Source organism: Pantherophis guttatus, chromosome 3 (assembly GCF_059756535.1).
Source record: "Pantherophis guttatus breed Tessera chromosome 3, ASM5975653v1, whole genome shotgun sequence".
Taxonomy (NCBI): domain Eukaryota; kingdom Metazoa; phylum Chordata; class Lepidosauria; order Squamata; family Colubridae; genus Pantherophis; species Pantherophis guttatus.
In genome coordinates this window covers 111728234-111748060 of record NC_142065.1, presented here as the reverse complement: position 1 = coordinate 111748060, position 19827 = coordinate 111728234, and the positions used below count along the sequence as shown (strand labels likewise).

Below are 19827 nucleotides of genomic sequence, written 5' to 3'. Positions count from 1 at the left end.
ACCAGATTTATGCGTGATACACCCGGATAGGGTAATACTCCGATTGGACCCTGCCTTTGTGCCAAAAATTAACTCACGATTTCATCGTGAGCAGGAGGTCATCTTTCCTAATTTTTGTCAAATCCCGTCCATCCCCTAGAGCACAAATGGCGCACCCTAGATGTTCGCAGGGCTTTAAAGATATATATTTCTCGGACTGCCTCCTCAAGACGCTCCGAGGCTCTCTTTGTTTCATTTCAACCTGCATCGCTGGGATCCAAGGTTTCCTCAGTCACCATAGGTTGTTGGATCCGTGCTTGTATTGCCAAAGTTTATGAATCACGATCTCTCCCCATTCATTGTCACATTACCTCTCACTCCACGCGGAGTGCAGCTACCACCGCTGCTTGGGGCACGCAGGCCTCCCTCGAGGAAATTTGCCGGGCTGCTACCTGGACTACTCCTGTCCCATTTATCAAACATTACCGCTTGGACGTCTTCGCCTCAGCAGAGGCGGCTTTCGGCAAGAGGGTTCTCCAACAGGTACACCTGGCACCTCGGCTTCCTCCATCGCAGACTTCCCACCCGTAGGACTGACAAGCTTGGGTATGTCCCACTTCTGACCCACTCCGCAGCCTAGTGGGAGAAGAGGCGTTGGACTTACTGTGAACGCTCTTTCTCCAGAGGATGCGGAGTGGGTCAGCCCCTCCCATCTGCGATTATGATTGTTCTTTCTTTTGGCTAGAGACTGTTTTGCAGATCTGCCTTCGTCGAACAAACTGGAAGTAATGGAGGCCTAAGGAGGCGTGGCCAAGATTATCCGACTCAGTGATTGGCCAGACGAGCTGGATCATCCCACTTCTGACCCACTCTGCATCCTCTGGAGAAAGAGCATTCACGGTAAGTCCAACGCCTCTTCTGCTACCGGTTGCAGCAGTTTGGGGGGGTTTTCCTGGTCGTTTCTTCATTGTGGCACAGATGGTGCAACTTTTCACATAACTGTCCACATCAGGGGTGAAATCTACTTACCTTCCCTACATGGCATACAGTTTGGGTTTAGGCAGTTTTACCCCGGGGATGATTTCGATGGCACAGTCTGTCTCACGGTGGGGAGGTAGGACGTCGCTCTTGGCATCGCTGAATACTTCCACGAGGTCCTGATATTCTCTCAGGATCTGTTCGGCCTCTGGGGTTTTGTCGGAGGTGGCTGCCAGTTCTGGTGGACCCTTTGGGTGGGTTTCCTGCGTGGGCAGTGCTCCTATTTGCTGGTGTGGAGGGGGTTGGGGCCCCCTTGCTATACTCAGCCATCAGCTGCCCCCTTGCCACCAGATGGTCGGGCCCCACTTGTCTAGCCAGGAGAGTCCCAGTATGACTGTGTCCGTCATTTTGGGGGCTATCATGAATCAAATTACTTCCCAGTAATTCGCTAGCTCTAGCTTTACTGGTTCGGTCAGGTGGGTGACATAGTCTCCCCCCAATAGGGACCCATCGACCTGTTTGAACCTGATTGGGTGGGCCAGTCTTTTCGCTCTGATCCCCAGTTTCAGAACCGTGGTTAGGTTGATCAAGCATCTAGTGCAGCCTGAGTCTATTAGGGCTTGAAAAGTTCCCTGGGTTCCTGTTTTTGGGGCTGTGAGGCGTATTGGGAAAACAAAAGGGTGGACCGGTTCACTCACCATTGGGTCATTTTCGCCCTCATCCTCGCTGTTGTAGGAGTCCAGTGACTGGCCGTCATTGCCTGGAGTTTCCCCCCTTCATCTGGATGGGGAGGGATCTCTGCAGCCTGGAGGGCCTTTCGGGACATGTCGGTAGTACACCTGGGGCCTCGTTCCAGTCATGCCCTGGTTGGTGGCTCTGCTTTTGGTTTCGGGGCTGGGGTTGCGTATGCTGATGCCATGTTGCCTATCCCTGAACGTGCAAATGCACACACACAAACATGTGCACGGATCTGGGAGAGTTGAGCTGAGAGCCACATAGAGGCCCATCAGGCACAGAGGCAATGAGGAGGAGGAGGGGTCAAAATGGGAAGTCTCTGTCCCACAGCCATTTCCAGTGGGAAAAACAGGACAAAGCAGCATGGGGGAAATATTTTCCTTTGCTGTATTTCCAGTCTGAATTAGACCACGGCAGGGTCCCTACAGGAGAACCCTTTTAAGGATTATGTACAGCCACAGCTGTACTGTAGTCTGTGGATGCCCGCACTAAATGCAAGCATTGGATAAACTGAGCCTCGTTTGTTCTCAGTCTTTTAAATGACCACAAACTACTAGCAAAAGTGGCATTTGATCACAGCAAGGAGGCATCGAGAAATATTTCCCCTTTTGCATTTGAGCATCAAGAAGGGATAGGAAAGGAGAAAGGGAAAGAGGAAAGACAAAGAAAAAAGAGGGGAAGAGGGGAAGAGAGCAAGGAAGGAAAAAGAAGGAAAGAGGGGAAGGAAGAAGAAAGAAAGGAGAATGAAGAGGGAAGAGGGAAGGAAAAAGAAGAAGGAAGGAAAGGCAGGCAGGCAGGCAGGCAGGCAGGCAGGAAGGAAGGAAGGAAGGAAGGAAGGAAGGAAGGAAATAAATTATAATGCGAGGGAGAGAGGGTCTGAGGAAAGTCCTGCCTTAGCACTTGGCCATCAGCAGCCCTGCTGCCTTTTTGCCATTCCCTTGTCTCCTCTTCCTGACCTTTTCTGGTGGTCTCCCATCCTACGCTTAGGATGCTTTAGTTACAAAGCCAGATCTCCTCGCATGGAGGAGTGGGCCTCCCTCTGACCCATACATTTGCTCTCCTGCACACACCATGAGCAACATGGCCAAGGAGAGCTAGCACAAAAGCAGCAGCCTTGAGGAGGAGGTAAGTGCAGTCAGGCGGCCCCTTGGGGAAGGCTGGGCAGGGCTGGGTACTTGCCCTCTACTGCTCAGGGCTCCAGGCAGCCTGCACCGCTGTCCAGGGATCTTCCACGTGGCCTGAGAGGGATGGCAAGGCTCCTCTGGTGGTCAAGGGTTTGGTTTGGTCTAACTTTGCTGGAGACAATGGATCCCCCCAGCACACCCGGGCCATCAGAGATGCCCTCGGCCGCAAGCAATGTCGAGTTGGCCATGCCCCCAGCCACGCCCTCTGGCCATACTCCCCCAGCCATGCCTCGCCCCACCCCAAGGTCAACCACAAGCCTGATGTGGCCCTCAATAAAATCGAGTTTGACACCCCTGCTGTACGTGAAAGGTGAGAATGCTGCATTGTACAAGAAGAAAATGTATACTTGCACAGAAGATCAGGAACCAGAACATGGAAATATTTTGAAAATGTTTGGGTAAAAATAAAAGAATCAGACTTGCATATGGGATTTCAGAAAAGTGGATTTTGAAGGACTTGGGGGAAGATGTTGGAGCCAGTGGGTTCAAAAATTTCTTCCATAAGAAGAAAACTGTAAAGGGTCTCTGCTATGTTATATTTTACTCATTTTTGAAAAATATGCTTCACATGTCTATTTTCACTCATTAGGTTAAAGCAAATCAAACCACTAAGAATAAATATTGCCCTCATTAAATCAAATCAAACTGATAAGAAAAGAAAAATAATAGACAATTGATACAGTATGAGATATATTCAGAAAGAGTATAAAACTGTCATAACTTCAAACAGTCACTAAACAGCTGGTCAAGGACTACCTGTATAAGCTATTTTTTAAAAGATAAATTGAAAGTAAATTAAAATTAGAGAGTCTATATGTGAATTCTAATCCCATTTTAGGCATGAAGTCTGTACTAGAAATCAACACCAACTTGAATAAAATAAAACAAACTCTTGGCATAAATTAGTAAATCCCTTGAGAGTCAAACAATGTATATAGGACAGCAAATCTGTCAGTTTTTTCTTCTAGGGTATCCATCCATGGAATCCTTCCTAATCTCTCTTTTAGTTTGTTTAGACAGCTCTCAAACTCTAAACACTAGTCTCTGCCTGCATTGTGATGAATTTTAGTATGTCATAGTCACTCTTTACCAAAGTTCCTACGACTTCCACTCCTTCAACCATTTCATCTCTGTTAGAGTTTGCAGCAATCCAACCAGCACACAAGTAAATAATTCAGCAGGATTCATTTATATAAGAAACTTCTTCATATACAATAATATAAAGCATGTATACAATACCCAAACAGCAGAAGATTATCATATACAATAATATAAAGCATGTATACAATACCCAAGCAGCAGAAGCCAGAATCAGAACTCAGAAGCACAGAAACACAGAAGCTATATTGTAAGGACAAAGCAACTCTTATATACAAATTAGTCAAGATAAGCCATACCCAGCCTTCAAGCTGTCTGAGTCACCAAACAGTCCCCATTGGCTGTATTTGAAGACCCAAGTTCACAGTTCCCTACAAATACCTGAGAATTTACATCCTTTGCAATGAAACAAAGATCACCTGCTAATAGTTGACAATCCCCACCTTCCAGTGTATATGCAATCATCAGCCTTGCAGCTCTTGAACCCAAGACCCTTCAATGTCATATCTAAACAGATATTCCAATTCTTGGCTGACTGCTTCAGCCCATAAATGGCCTTGTTCAATTTATACAGTGTTAGGCTTTTTACTTTCATACTTTGGTGCTTGAACCATGTAAATTTCTTCCTCTAATTCTGCATTGGCCACGTGCCACTGCGAACACTAGTGCCAACCTTACGCTTTTACCCTTCAACATTGGCGCAAATACCTCATCATAGTGCACGTTTTTCCTTTGTGAAAAATCTTGTGCCACTAATCTTGCCTTATATATTTTTTTTTATTGAAAAGTTTTAAAAAGTTTTACAGACATTTCCCCTTCCCCCTCCCTCCTCCCCTTCTAACCCTCCCCTTCCCCCTCCCTCTCCCCCCCCCCCACTTCCCAGAGCAAAATACAGGGTATAACATTTGACAATCATAAGCTAACATAAGCTAATTATCTATAGCCTCCTATCCCCCTCTTGAGCTTTTAACTCCCCTGTTACTAAACTAAATTTAAGTACTTTATAAAATCTCTTTGTTCATTCATAAGCTATTTGAAATTTTTTAGTCCGATATTTGCCTTGAATATAATCAATCCATCTTCTCCATTCTAACATATATTTCTCATTTGAATGGTCCTTTAGATATGCTGAAATTTTCGCCATTTCTGCTAAATTTACTACTTTTAATGTCCATTCTTGAATAGTAGGTAAATCTTCCTTCTTCCAGTGCTGCGCCACCAAGTTGCTGCAGTTATTAAGTTCAAAATCAAATTAGTCTCTATAGCTGTACAATCTGTAATTATACCTAACAAAAACAACTGTGGAGTAAACTTTATCCTTTTTTAAAAAATATTTTGAATAATCCACCGTATTTTTATCCAAAATGCTTTAACTTTTTTACAAGTCCACCAAACATGAAAATAGGTAGCATCAACACAATCACATCTCCAACATTTGGGTTGTAGGTTTGGGTACATACAAGCTAACTTTTTGGGATCCAAATGCCATCTATAAAACATTTTATAAAAATTTTCTCTCAGATGTTGAGCTTGTGTAAATTTTACATTTCTTACCCAGATCCTTTCCCATGTTTCCATCATTATTGGTTCCTCGAAATTTTGTGCCCATTTTATCATACAATCTTTAACTAACTCTGTCTCCGAGTCTATTTCTATCAATATATTATACAACCTTTTTATGTGCATTTGACTCTGGTCCCTAATTTGTTTTATCAAATTTTCTTCACTTTGTGTAATACCAATTTTCTGATCTTTTTTCCATCTATTCTGCAGCTGTACATACTGAAACCAGGTTTGAATTGCCCTTTCCTCTCTTAATGCATTCAGAGGCTTTAACTGTAGTACATTTCTTTCTGTAATCAGAAGTTCTTTATAAGTAATTACATCCTGTCTTTGTTCTATACTTATATTTTCTATCGCATGTCTAGGTACTACCCACATGGGTATCTTGCCATTCAATTTATATTGGTATTTTTTCCAAACACGCAGGAGGGCATTCCTTAATATGTGACTTTTAAAAGTCCTATCTATCTTCTTCTCATAAACTAAGTAGGCATGCCAACCATATAGCAAATCATACCCTTCAATATTCAGTATTCTTTCATCTGTTAAATTAATCCAGTCACTAATTGCTGACAAAACAGCTGCTTCATAGTACAATTTTAGATTGGGCAATTTCAAACCTCCTCTTTCACGTATATCCTGCATTATTTTTAATTTAACTCTCAGTCTCTTCCCTACCCAAACAAAGTTATTAATACCTTTCTGCCATTCCTCCAAATTTGCATCCTTTTTAAGTATTGGTATCATTTGAAAGAGAAATAGAAACTTGGGCAAAACTGCCCAAGTTTCATTTTAACTGCTGCAACAAAGACAGTTGTAATTTTTTCCATTTATCCATCTCTATCTGTATTTTATGCCATAACAATTCATAATTATACTTGTATAATTTCCCATTTGACATTGTAATAAAGATTCCTAAGTACTTAACCTTTTTCACTATCTCGCATCTCTCCTAGACCCCTCCCCAAACTCTACTTCCATCCACACCGGATTATGGTCTGTTAAAGTTCTTGGACATATCTTCGTCTTCTTTACCCTGGAAAGAAAATCATTTGTGATTAGTATAAAATCAATTCTAGAAAAAGATTGGTGCCTATCAGAAAAAAAAGTAAAATCCTGTTCTTTAAAATTTCATTCACAAATTTCAGACAAATTTCATATGTCTCTCAACTCCATATCATCCATCATATCAAAAAAAGATTTAGGCAATTTAGCCCATGTTTGAATATTTGGCAAAAGAGTCTTTTTGTCTTTTTTAGTGTCCAATACACCATTCCAGTCACCCATCATTATACATGATTTGTAATCCATTTGTATTAATTTTTTATGCAAAAGTTTATAAAATTTCTCTTGTTGATTAGGTGCATATACTCCCACTAAAAGTATTTTCTTTCCTTCTATTAATAATTCAATCATTATATATCTTCCTTGTGGGTCTGCTTCAATTAATTTAGCCATTAAATCTGTTCTTAGGTATATAGCTATACCATTTTTCTTCTCAGGAGCTGATGCAACAAAATGTTTGCCCAGTCTAGCATTTATTAGGTATTTCTGATCACTTGTTCTAATGTGTGTTTCTTGCAATCAAATTACATCATTTTTAAACTGTTTCAAATAATGAAATATTTTCTTCCTCTTTTGTGGTGAGTTTATGCCATTAACATTCCAGGTCAAAAATTTATTTGCCATCCTTGGCCCCTGAAAGCTTATGGAGCACCAACTGGAAGTCCTCCTGGAATTTCCTCTTCGGTCTAGCTCCTCCCACAGCTTCCACAGCAATTTGTAATTGCAATTTCTTGGGTTATTATCTGACTTTGTTGCTTCTTTAATTCTTGTTCTTTACGTCTGGTTGCTGCTCGAGTTTGTCTTTGATCCTTGGGGTCTTCCATTTTTTCAAATAAATCCAAAATTTGAACATCCTCTGAAAGTTGCAATAATTCTTGTTGAGTAGTCAAAACACCTCCTTGAGCTTGTGCCTGCATAATTTCCTTTTCCCCCTTTGTGGCCTCTCCTGGTTCTTTCCTTCTTCTGGCTTCTGGAAATGGTGGGTTTCCAGCCTTTAGTATGGTAGTATAAAAGTCTCTTGCCTTCCAAACTGAGTTGAGACGATGTCTCTCACCCAAATAATTCACCACTAATCTGGCTGGAGCTTCCCATCTGTACTGCAACTGACGCCTTCTAAGTTCATCAACTAAAAATGCATAGTTCTTTCGAGATCTCAGCATTTTGGGGGGAATTTCCTTCATTAGTGAAACCTCCTGTCCTGCCACTTGAAGTTTCTTCTTATAAGAAACTTGTAAGACTCCATTTCTTGTTCTCCTTTTAACAAAGTAGATCACAATATCTCTTGGTAATTGTCTCTGTCTGGCAATCCATGAATTAATGCGATAAATTTTGTCTATTTGCCAGTCACACTCTGCTTTAGATTCTCCAGTAAACTGAGCAAAGGCTTCTGCAAAAATCTCTCTGAGATTTTCCTGGTTATTTTCTTTCAAGCCTCTGACCCTCACTGCCCATTCCATCACTCTGTATTGTGTCATTATGAGTTCTGCTTCCGCTTTTTCCATCTTATTTTGAGCCTCTCCCAATTTAGCTTCCACATTCAAATTAAACTGATCAATTTCATCCACCCTTTCTTCCAAAGATGTAACATGACCCACCAGTCCCTTAAATGCTTCAACAATATCTTCTCTAATTGCATCATTTTGTGTTTGAATTGTTTCTTTAATTTCAAGCAGTTCCTCAGACACTTCTTTAATTTTTTCCTCAAAACGGAGTGTGATTTTTTCTTCCAAATCAGTAGACAGTTTCTTTAAAGCTCCCTGAAGAACTTCTAGTGTCAGTGTTTGTGTATCTGGTGGGGCTAACAAAGACTGCATTTTTGATGTTTGAGCTGGAGAAGTCCCCACACTTTTAGTCACAACAGTTTTTGCTTCGCAGCCATCTCCAAACTGCACTTTCCCACCAGCCACTCAGCAGAACCAACAGGTCTTCTTAATCTCAGTCCTTAATAATTATTATGGCTTATTGATAAGTCAATATTGTATTCTTTAATTTCCAATCCTCAAAATTCCCCACCAAAGTCTTTTAAAAGGTACTGACAGCGTTAACGAGCGTTAATGAGCGTTAACAAGCACTTTCTCTTTTAACTTTCATTTTCACGCCCTTAAGCAACTCAGCGCCATCTTTTTTAAGCTTTCTCCCATCTCAGGCTCTGAAGGAAGTAATAATTTATTAGAGTTAAAGTTTAGTACTTGCAGTTGTGATTTCTCCTGTCTTTGCTCTGCCTGCTTTAAAATCCAATCGATGTAAAATCATTTAGTTCGCAGGGGTGGTCGCGGTGCCTTGTTCTGTTTAGAACAGAAACGTCCTGGATCCAGAGCTTCTTCACGTGCTTGGGGAGCTCTCACCCTCCGCACCCCAGGATTAATCCTGGGGGTCTTGGGGAGCTCTACCCACACCTGCCTGCTCGCCTTCCCCTCTTCTCCCGAGGGAAAGTTCTGAGCCACTAGAACAGCTGATTTTCGCTGCTCTAGCGTCTTTACGAGATTGCGATCGTGCCTTATATTGTACCTCATTGTTGGGTAGTACTTTCTTTTGTACAGCCATTTACATCCTACGGCTTTGCAACCTTGTGGCAAAGTCATAGAATACTTTATGTTCACCCATGGATTTCATTTCTTTGTCCATGGCTTCTTTCCACTTTACTTGTTCAATTTTGGGTAATGCCAATACTTCCTTATAGTTTCTTGGCTTATACCAAACACTACACATCTTTACTTCACTAACAGAATACCTGTCAGGTGGAATCCCCTTGTTCCATCACTCTGACTTGCGTAGCATTGACTACTCTTGTGTTTCAACCCTCTCTTTTTTGATATCCGAGTCATCATCATCTCCTGACTCCTTTTCTTGTTCTTTTTCAGTTTCTCCTCCCTGAATGCTGACACCGTCACTAAGTGAGTTATCATCACTAAGTGCGTTACTGTCACTAAGTGGATCATTCCAAAAATTGGCATCAATTCTGCCCCAATTTTGCTCTGCAAAGCCAGCAGATCTGGAAATCACTATTCTTGTGTTCCCATCGCTAAAGCGATAGCTCTTTGAGCCAGGCTCATAGCCTGTAAACCTAAGCTTTCTAGCCTTTGGTTGATCTTTTCTCCTGATTGCTTTTGGAATATGTACCCATGCATTGCTTCCAAACACCCTTAAATGTGCCAAAGATGGCTTTCTTCCATATAGCACTGCATATAGAGTATCATTAATTGAGGAACTCCACAGCCTATTGATCAAATAATTAGCAGTCAATATGGCTTTACCCCAATATGACCTGCTCATATTGACCAGAATCCTCCAGCAGTGTTTGAGGCAGAGAGCTCTCCTTGAACTCAACAACTATCCTGCAATCCTTCTCAGCCTTGTTCTCTTTTTCTTATAACACAGGCTATCCTTCAGCTTAATTACAGTTCACACTGTGTGCTTGTGTGCTCTGGGCCCATAACCTGTTAGAGTTTGCAGCAATCCAACCAGTACACAAGTAAATAATTCAGCAGGATTCATTTATATAAGAAACTTCTTCATATACAATAATATAAAGCATGATGCATGTATACAATACCCATGGCTGCAGAAGCCAGAACCGGAACTCAGAAGCACAGAAACATAGAAGCTATTTAATACAGAGGCTATATTGTAAGGACAAAGCAACTCTTATATACAAATCAGTCAAGCTAAGCCACGCCCAGCCTCCAAGCCGTCTGAGTCACCAAACAGTCCCCATTGGTTGACCTGTTACCATGTCTATTCCAATTCATGAACTCTTAGACACTGACAATCTTGTTTCATTAGTTAGGATTAAATCCAGTATAACTGACCGCTTGCTTCCCACCTCTATCTTTTGGGTGACAGGTTTATTGGATAGATATGTCAGAAATTTGTTCAATCTCTATTGCGTTGCAGTGTTGGTTTCCAAGTTGATGTCAGGGTAATTAAAGTCCCCCCTACTACACTGTATTTCCTGCACACCTCAGCTAACTGATTAACAAAGAGTTCCTCTGTTTCTTCTGTGTGGTTGGGTGGCGTGTAGTACACATTTATAGCAATGTCATTTCTTTTTACTTTAATATTCTCACAAATACCTTCAAAAAGGTTTTCATCCCTAGTATTGTGTATTTCTGTAGATGTGTAGTAATTCTTTGCATACAAAACTACTGCTTTCTCTCTCTTTTTGAGTTCTGTTTTTTTAACAATTTATAACTTCTAGCAGTATGTTCCAGTTATGGGTTCCATCCCATCAAATTTCAGAATAGCAATACTATTGTACGTGCCCTCATGTACTAGGACTTCAAGTTTTCCCTGTTTGTTACCGAAACTCTGAGCATTAGTATATAGGTATCTGAGTCCTTTATGGCTCACCTTGCATTTGCTTCCTAGTTCTGTTTTGTTCCTTTCCTTCTCACCACTCCCTTCCTTACTGACTGTTTGGTTGTCTTGGGGTAGCCCTAAAGATTGTTCTTGCTCGCTTTTCAATTTTCGTTTAAAGTTCTTCAGATGAGCCAAGCTAGTTGTTTTCCAACCACTTCCTTCCTGATCCATGTAAGGTGTACCCATTTCTTACCAGAAAACTTTCTGCAAGTAATGTAAACCACAGTCCAAAAATTCAAAGTTCCCTTGAGCCAGCAATTTAGTTCTAGAATCCTTCATTCCCTGAGTCAGGGGTCAGAAACCTGCGGCTCTGGAGCCACATGTGGCTCTTTCACCCCTCTGCTGCAGCTCCCTGTCACTCAAAATATGTGTCGCAACCGCCAATGTGCAACACCTGCCGGCATGCGATTTATTGAGCTTTTCAACCTCCGGTAGGCCAACTGTCAGATCCCTAAAAGTGATACTGCCATTCAATCGGAGGAGGGGGGACACTTGGATTCGATTCCCTAGCATTGCCTGAGTCAACAGATACTTTACAACCTATATCCTGGCTCCAAAGAGCCCTGAGATCCCCTTTACCTGCAGGAATTTTTATGATAGCCATGTGGGTTGTCTCACTTTAAAGTATAATGGTGGAAATGCATGTTTGTTCAGGTTCTCAGAGGAAATAGTAAAGAAGACATCTTCACACTTGTGTATTGGCTAAAATCTGCATTCTGACTTAAAGGGAGGGGTCTCTACCACTTTAATCCTACTGCTTTGCCTAAGGGTATTCAGATCTTGCTTTAGCTGGATGGCTTTCACTTCTGCTTAATAAAAGAATCCTTTTGAACAACCATGTTTCAAGAGTTTGTACTTTCTTAAGTTGGAAGGAGAGGCGATCCTTACAGAAAGCAAGATCTGCAAAATGGTCAACCCAGAGAAGCAATCTTGACTCTACTGAGGGGACCTTGCAAACCATGTCTGAACGAAGCAGAGAGCTGGGAGGTCTCTCCCCGATTGCTGGGGAGAGACAGCAACCACCACCCAGTCGGATGCCTGGTTCATGCATCCCATCAGAGAGGATGAGGTAACCCTGGAGAATCCTGAAAAGCCCCGCTGGTCAATTGGCATCAGGAAGAAAGATGGCTGGGATGAGAGAACCAGAGGAGTCACCCTCAACCGTGGCAACCGAAAACCGGGGTGGGAACTGGAACTAGAAGCCCTTACTGACCAGGGGGGACTGACCGAAGCACCACTGAGGGAGGACTATCTGAAGAGGCATATAACCCAATTGGTGATGGAAACTTTGGAAAATCTCAACATCCGAAGGGAGCCAGGACAACAACCAAAGGGCATGGAAAGGGCAGCCGTCGTGGATGATGCAAGGGGAGGCAACCCCCCCCAGAGCCTGCCTATCGAGCAAATGGTGCAGCAGCAGTGGGAGAAGACCCAGCAAACCCTCCCCCCAAAGGAAGCATGCACACCGGCGCCTATTCCCAACCAAACCCGGGCTCCTCAACTGGAAAGAGAAACTCCCCCCTTTGGGGTGAAGTTTGATGGGAATCTGCAACAATTAGGATTCTTTGTGGCACATGTGCTAACCTACATGCAAGAGTATGGACGGGATTTCCAAACCCAAGGATCCCGAGTGCGAGTTGTGACCCTAGCCCTAGAGGGTGCTGTGGCCAGATGGATGGTGACCCTACATAACGCCAATGCACCAGAACTGCTGGATTTCAACCACTTCATGATGGCCCTGCGACGTTGGTTCGAGGACCCACTGGCAGATCGCAAAGCACGCGACCGCATTAAAGTGGTGAAGCAGGGGCGACGGCCAGTAGCAGAGTATACTGAAGAATTCCGGGATCTCACATGTCGTGTGCACAGGCCAGAAGATATTTTGGTGAGCTGTTTCAAGGATGGACTGAGTGATGATCTATACAATTCCTGTGTGGCCTGAGGTGCACCGAATCACCTACATGAATGGTATGTCACCGCCAAAAAAGCTGAGATCGATATGGCCAGAAACCAGTATCGAGCGGGGCGAGCATGGAAGAAATCCCCACCCCAATGGAAGCAAGGGCCCCCCAAACCACAAACTGCATTCTCTCCAAGATCTTCAGCCTGTTTCAAGTGTGGAAAAGAGGGGCACCGAGCTGCAGAGTTGACCATAAGCATGTCAGCATTCCAAGTAATGCACCCATAGAAAACAGAACTCTGTGGTAGGCAGGTTTCTTAAAGAACAATTTATTGGATACTTCATATTGTCACAACTGGTGAAAGTCAACTCTGAAGTTTCCCGTGGCTTTCATCTGATTAAAAGTAAAAGTTTCCCTCGCCCTGCAAGTCACTGGTCATGCTGTCCAATCCAGGTGCCTGCGGTTGCTTGGTTATTTGCTCCTCCTCTGACCAGCCACCTGTGGGAATGTCTTTGGTTCCCACAGGAAATCTTTATTGTTTTGGCTACAACACCCCTTCTAATTATTTCCCCCCTCCCACCATTCTGTGGCAACCCTGAAGCCTCCAAGATGGCTTCAGGCCAGGTTCACTGTAGGGTTGACAGAGCAGTGTAGTGGCATTGTAGTGAAGACTTGGAAGGTTGAGAGTTCAATCCTAAGTAGCATCATATATTTTTCTAATAAGGCGCAAAGAAAAAATATCTGCTGTGAATGCATGGTGGCAGGAAGGGCATCTGGCCAATAAATGTCCAGCTCTATCTAATCACCTCGACTCTATCCCAGATTAAGCCCTTAATCTGGGGTATCCTTTGTAAAAAGGAAGTTCTATCATTTGTCCCAACATGAAAGAGGAGTAAGTTTCTCTGTCACATTTTTAATCTTTGCATCTGGGAGACAACACACCTCCTTTGAAAAATAATCTGGTCTACAAATTGATGACTCTGTTCCTCTGAGTAGTGAATCACCTATCATGAACACACTTGGGGGGGGGGGGAATCTGAGCTTCTTTGCTCCTGGTCACTGGAACATTTGACAGAGACTCTTTTCTAGGTGTCTGGATGTTTTCTTCCAAGGGGAAAGTATAAAATTGATTGTTCAACTCCAGGGGTCCTTCCTTCCTTCCTTCCTTCCTTCCTTCCTTCCTTCCTTCCTTCCTTCCTTCCTTCCTTCCTTCCTTCCTTCCTTCCTTCCTTCCTTCCTTCCTTCCTTCCTTCCTTGTGACATGCTGCCATCACCTTTCCTGTTTCCTGGTGGTTGTTTCTTCTTTGTTCTGTTCTGTTTGGGTACAGAGTTCCACCTTTATTAGAAGTTTGTCGTGTTCACCGATGAATCTTGGAATGAATCTTGGTCTCTCAGTGGCTAGTTGTGCCTCTAGATTGTTCAATTTTTGTTCTAGTAAACTAATTAATTAAACTAATTAAACTAATTAAATTACATTTTGTGCAAGCCCTACCCTGAAAATAAGCATTGGAAGATGGGCATGCCCCACCAGCCCCTTGGTGCAGCACAGATACCTGTGAGTGCAGAGGCCGGGGGGGGGGAGGGAATCCGGATGTACTCTGTGGCTGTCTGGCTCATGGGAGGCTTGCGGGAGGCTTGTGCAGCAGCACCGGCAGCAGGCAGAGGCAAGGGGAGGGGGGAGGCAGGCGATTCAGATGCCCCATGTGGGCGCCTGCCCAGCACATCCTCAGACAAGCCAAGAGACAATGGGATGGAATGGGTGGTGTGTTGTGATCACCTGCTTCCCCCCCCCCACCCGTGCCTCTGGCTCCACCACACACTTTTCTCCCAGAGGGAGACAAAGCTTCGTCTGCTTGCAAATGGGACGCTCCATTTCAAAGCATTCCATTTGCAAGCAGATAAAGCTTCGAGTCTCCCTCATTTCTCCGTCCAGGCAAAAAGTATTATGGTGCTTATGGGGTGCTTGGGAACAGAGTGTTTTGCCTGGCTGCATTGCTCAGCCTCCTACTCTGGTGCTGTGCTGGTGCTGGAAAAAGTGAGCTGGCGGCCATGTGGGCTCCTGCTGTACAAGGCTGCTGGTGCTGCTGCCACCAGGCAGTTGTTGGGGTGTGAAGCCATGGGGGCCCTGAGGTAAACCGGTGTGCACGTCAGGCAGCTCCACCTCACAGCGGTGGCACTCAAAAAAATTAAGACCCCCCAAAATAAGCCTCAGTGCTTATTTCAGGGCCCAAAAGAAAATAAGCACTGTAGTTAAAGTTGAAATTACACATATGTCAACTCGCAAAGCATTCCTCATCTGCTCTCGAGTTGCCATGGGCAGGAAAGGGGGGAGGACTGACGGAGCAGTTCAGCAGCCATGTTCAAAAGCACATTCCATGTATATCTTTTTCAAGGTTGGATCTCAGATTATCAAAGCCGGCATGTGAGACGTGGTTTCTACAGAGTGCGAAAGTACCTCGTTGGAGAATGTAATTTATGACACAGATTGAGAGGAGAGGGGAAACAGGGTCAGAGTTGAGCTGTAAATTATATGTGGCAGAGTTGACTTCACTCGGGAAGTTGCTGACATCTTAATAACTGGATTTCTTTTGAAATTTGGCCCGAGGCTCATGAGTTAACTAGGGCATTTGTCAGAACTCCAACAACATAAGAAGCTTGCTGGGTGACTTTGGGATCATTGTTCCAATGAGGAAAAATGAAGGAGGAAGTGCCACTTAAGTCTGTTTTCAAAAATCCCAGATTCCCAGAATTGAAGAGATAGAAGAAAAGAAATGTGGTAGTTTCTTTTAAACTTTTAATTAGAAAATTGTTAAATAAATGTACAGAAGCAAATGTGATACAAATTTTTCTTGTATCATTCCCAACAGGTTCTGAAGTAGGTGGCTGGTAGTTGGTACAGTCAGTATTTTCAATTTTTTTATTTTTACCTTTTTTACTCAGCAGAAAAGCCGTAGGAATTGTGAGCTCTTTGTCTCAAACACACCAGAGATGAATGGGAAGGACACTAAATGAAATGCCTCTTTGGAAGATAGATAGTTGGAAGTGGGAGCTACCAAGTTCTAAGCTTCTTTTAGATGCTTTCTGGGAGAAATGCCTGAGAAAAGTGCTCTCTTATAGGCTCAGCCTTGCTCACCATATAGCCATTTCTAACTTTTATGGTAATATTTAGAAAGTTATGAAAAGTTTTTCATCCAGTAATCTATTTTTTTCTCTTCTCATTTTTAGCTTCTGATACCTCATGTACGGTTTACAATAGCTATAAACACCAAAGCTCGAGAGCAACTTATCTGTGAATATGGACTTTTTGACAAGGTAAGATTAGCCAGTTTGTTTAGAGGTTAAAGCACCATGCTATAAACCAGAAGAGCCATGAGTTCTAGTCCTGCCTTAGGCACAAAAGCAGCTGAATCACCTCATTTTCTCTCTGCCCTAAAGAAGCCGTCAATGGCAAATCTCCTCCACATAACCTTGCCATGAAAAATTAACCCCTCCAGGCAGTTTTCAGGAATCAAGACTGACATGAAAGCGTCAATGCACATGCATACAACACACACACACACACACACACATTCACAAGATGATGCCACTTCCATAGTTCTGGAGGATAACAGGAAATCTTAACTCTAATCCAAGCTTTAAGGAAAAATCTTCCATGTAGTTCTTCCCACCCACCCAGTTTACCGGAATATATTTGTTAAGTCCAGAGAGATGGGATAGCATTATAAAGAGACTGAAACCTACCTACCGCTCTAATTTGAAAATAATTTTAAAGATTGTCTAGTCTTACCTAATTAGAGCAGAATCCACTAGAATAAGTTTGACAGTTAACTGCCTAGAAGTTTGAAGACCTCCAGCAAATTAAAAGTAATCCTTTCATGGGCAATCCATTCTACTGGTTGATTGTTCCTCCTGACATGCAGTTTGAACCTACTTCCTTGTAGTTTTAACCCACTGATTGTAGTTCTGTCCTTATGAGGTACAAACCATCCCTTGCCAGAAGCCTTTCATGTAGGTAATGTAGACTGTGGTCTTGGAATCTGAAGTTTTCTTAAAAGCACCATCCTGTAAGCCAGTAGTTTACTGTTAAAAGTTTCTGTTCCCTCATTGGATGTTGATTTTTCATTGGAAATACAAGTGAATACCATTTGTGCTCGTAACTCCTTGGCTTTTAACATCAGCTAAAGTTTGTATGTCCTCTTCATTCTGTCTATCTATCCATAAATTCTTCCATATTAATGTCTGCCACATCTTTCACTTTTTCTTTAAAATCTTCCAAAAATACATTTAGAAATACATTAATTTACTGTCAATTTAATTATTGGTTTATCTCCCAATTCTTCAAAAAAAGCCTTTGAAATGTCTCAAGTGACATGCATTTGTCATATTGTAAATTTCACATTTCTTCTTCCTGCCTGGAACCTTAGTTCCTTCTAATATCCCATTTCTATATTCTCATAGTCTTAAGTTTATTTGTTGTTTTGTTTTCAACTTTCGGTCAATTGTCTCATTCATAATAGATTAAACAATTTGTGATCCCATGGAAATATTATTTTTTTTACTTAACTTTTCAGAAGAATTTTCTAAATACATCTGGTCACAATATGCTTAAAACTTTCTTAAATTAAATTCTAATTTAGCTTTTTCCATTTGTTTTACATTCTTTAAATTATTTAAACTGTTAGCTTTTCTTCTATTTTGGGATGAAACCTTGCTTACCAAATAGTTTTTCAAACTGGTTGTTTTTAACTCTAAAATAATTATAAATTCAAAAGTGATTAGAAAGCAAGACAGACAAACCCAATTTCCTTAAAGACTCTACCCTGGTTGAGAGCTTAATGGCTTCCTGCATCTCCTGGGATGAACCCACGACATGTTCAGTATCCTGCTGTCTCCTCACAAGGAGCAGCCATCAGGAGCATGTGGGTAATCTTTCATCCTCCCTTGTCCAGAGAGGTTTCATTTGACAGAACATGCTGCTGGTTATCACCACATTATCATTTACACTGTTTCAGAGATGTCTAGTTCATCATTTTCCTCACTAGAAATCCCCTATAATATCTTGAATTCACCATACTTTCACTGAACTCTGGAGAGCAAAAATCAGTCAACGTCACCTGCCAACATTCCAGTTGAAGCAGCATGTCAGCTCTTCAAAATAGATCAGACTGGAAAAGCAATTCTATGTAGCTCAATACTACTTTTATTGTAATGCTATAGCAACAAAATCTTGCAAGTCTGAATATGTGTCCCCTACAACTTTATCTTTGTGTGAACTGAGGGGCTTGTCTGAAATGATTACTCAACATTACATACAGGCCCCTTTTATTCCATTGTAGCAGGTCTTCCTTTTGTCCCTCAAGGCCATTTCATTTTCCCTCTACATTGCAAGGGTAATTATATTTTAGGTATACAGAGCCTGTAGTACAGTGGACTAAAGCACTGTTATTAACAGATTAACATCTGCTGCTTGCAATTACTGCAAGTTCAAATCTCACCAGGCTCAAGGTTGACTCAGCCTTCCATCCTTTCAAAGGTAGGTGAAATGAGGACCCAGATTGTGGGGACAATAAGCTGACTTTGTATAAATATACAAAAGTATGAAGGCTATTGCTTAACGCATTGTAAGCTGCCCTGAGTCTCCAGAGAAGGGCTGCATATAAATTAAAGCAAAAAAAAAAAAAAAAAAAGACTTTTCCCTTTAACTGTAGAGGAGCTATAATAAAATTGTCTGATCCAGGGAAGGAAAACATTTTCAAAATATTGCAGAACAAGAACAGTTGGATATTTTCATAGTATCAAATAAGCAATTAACATCTTCTCTATTAAACCAAGACTTAAAAAGAAGATCAAAGGTAATGGGAAATAAACCTTAACATCAGTGGTGAAATCTGAACTGGTTTGCTACCAGTTTGCTGGCCCCGCATGCGCACTGAACACCAAACGCGCACTCTGCATGTGTGCACATGCACAGTATGCGCCAAAAGGAGGCTTGGAAAGGTAAGTAGAAGCGAGGGGGGGATCAGCTGTGGTGCGCGCTTTAGTTCACTAAAAAGCAGGATTTCCTGCTTTCTAGCAAAGCTAAACTGCATTGCACAGCTGATCCCCCCACTGTTCTATTTACCTTCCCAAGCCTTCTTTTGGTGTTTGCTGCATGCGCATGCATGCGCAGTACGTCCCAAAAGAAGGCTTGGGAAGGTAAGTAGAACAGCAAGGGGGGATCAGCTGTGGCGCGCAATTTAGCTTTGCTAGAAAGCAGGATTTCCTGCTTTCTAACAAAGCTAAACCCCGCTGCACAGCTGATAGTTGGAAATACCATTCAGAGGAACTGGTAGCATTTTTAAACTACCAGTTCTCCTGAACCGATAGCTAACTACTGGGTCACCCAAACCGGTAGCTAACTACCGGTTTGCCCGAACCAGTAGCTTTTTAAACTGCTGGTTCAACCAAACCGGTAGCTTTTTTTTTTTTTACTACCGGTTCACCCGAACTGGTAGTTTTTATCACTACTGGTTCACCTGAACTGGAGCGAACAGGTAGCATTTCACCCCTGCTTAACATACTGATTAATAAATGAAGGCACATCCAGTTTTCAAGATATTGTAACCCTTTTTCATTTTAACAAATCTACCTCTCCTAATCTCTGGGAATCTTGCTTTCATCACTGAGCTTCTTTAAGGAATTTGACAACAGTTGAAGCTTCTTCAGGATGGGCTATTCTTTGTTTCATTCTACAACAACTGGCTTTGTCACTTTGTAATGATATAGATTATCAATGCTTCTAGCTTTATGGTTCCTAGGCAAAACCATTGCATCTGCTCCTGCATAGACCACTAAATTATATTAACTGACCTCCATCACTCAATCCCCATTTTCTGACTGCTTTAAATATCACATTATGAAATTTGAAAAAGCCTCAGGGGAACTATTAATCCCCCCTGAACATAACATCCTGACTGGTGGACACC

At 42.4% G+C, this 19827-nt stretch overlaps 1 protein-coding gene across 5 annotated transcripts in view; it reads left to right on the top strand.

The window, feature by feature from the left end:
* Nucleotides 1-19827, top strand: part of ALOX5 (arachidonate 5-lipoxygenase) — a 207141-nt gene that overhangs the window by 127506 nt on the left and 59808 nt on the right. For all 5 annotated transcript variants that reach the window (XM_034409895.3, XM_034409894.3, XM_034409897.2 and 2 more), the window contains one exon: nt 16088-16174. In XM_034409895.3, the coding sequence (XP_034265786.1) occupies nt 16088-16174 (87 nt within the window). The remainder of the gene's footprint in view (nt 1-16087; nt 16175-19827) is intronic.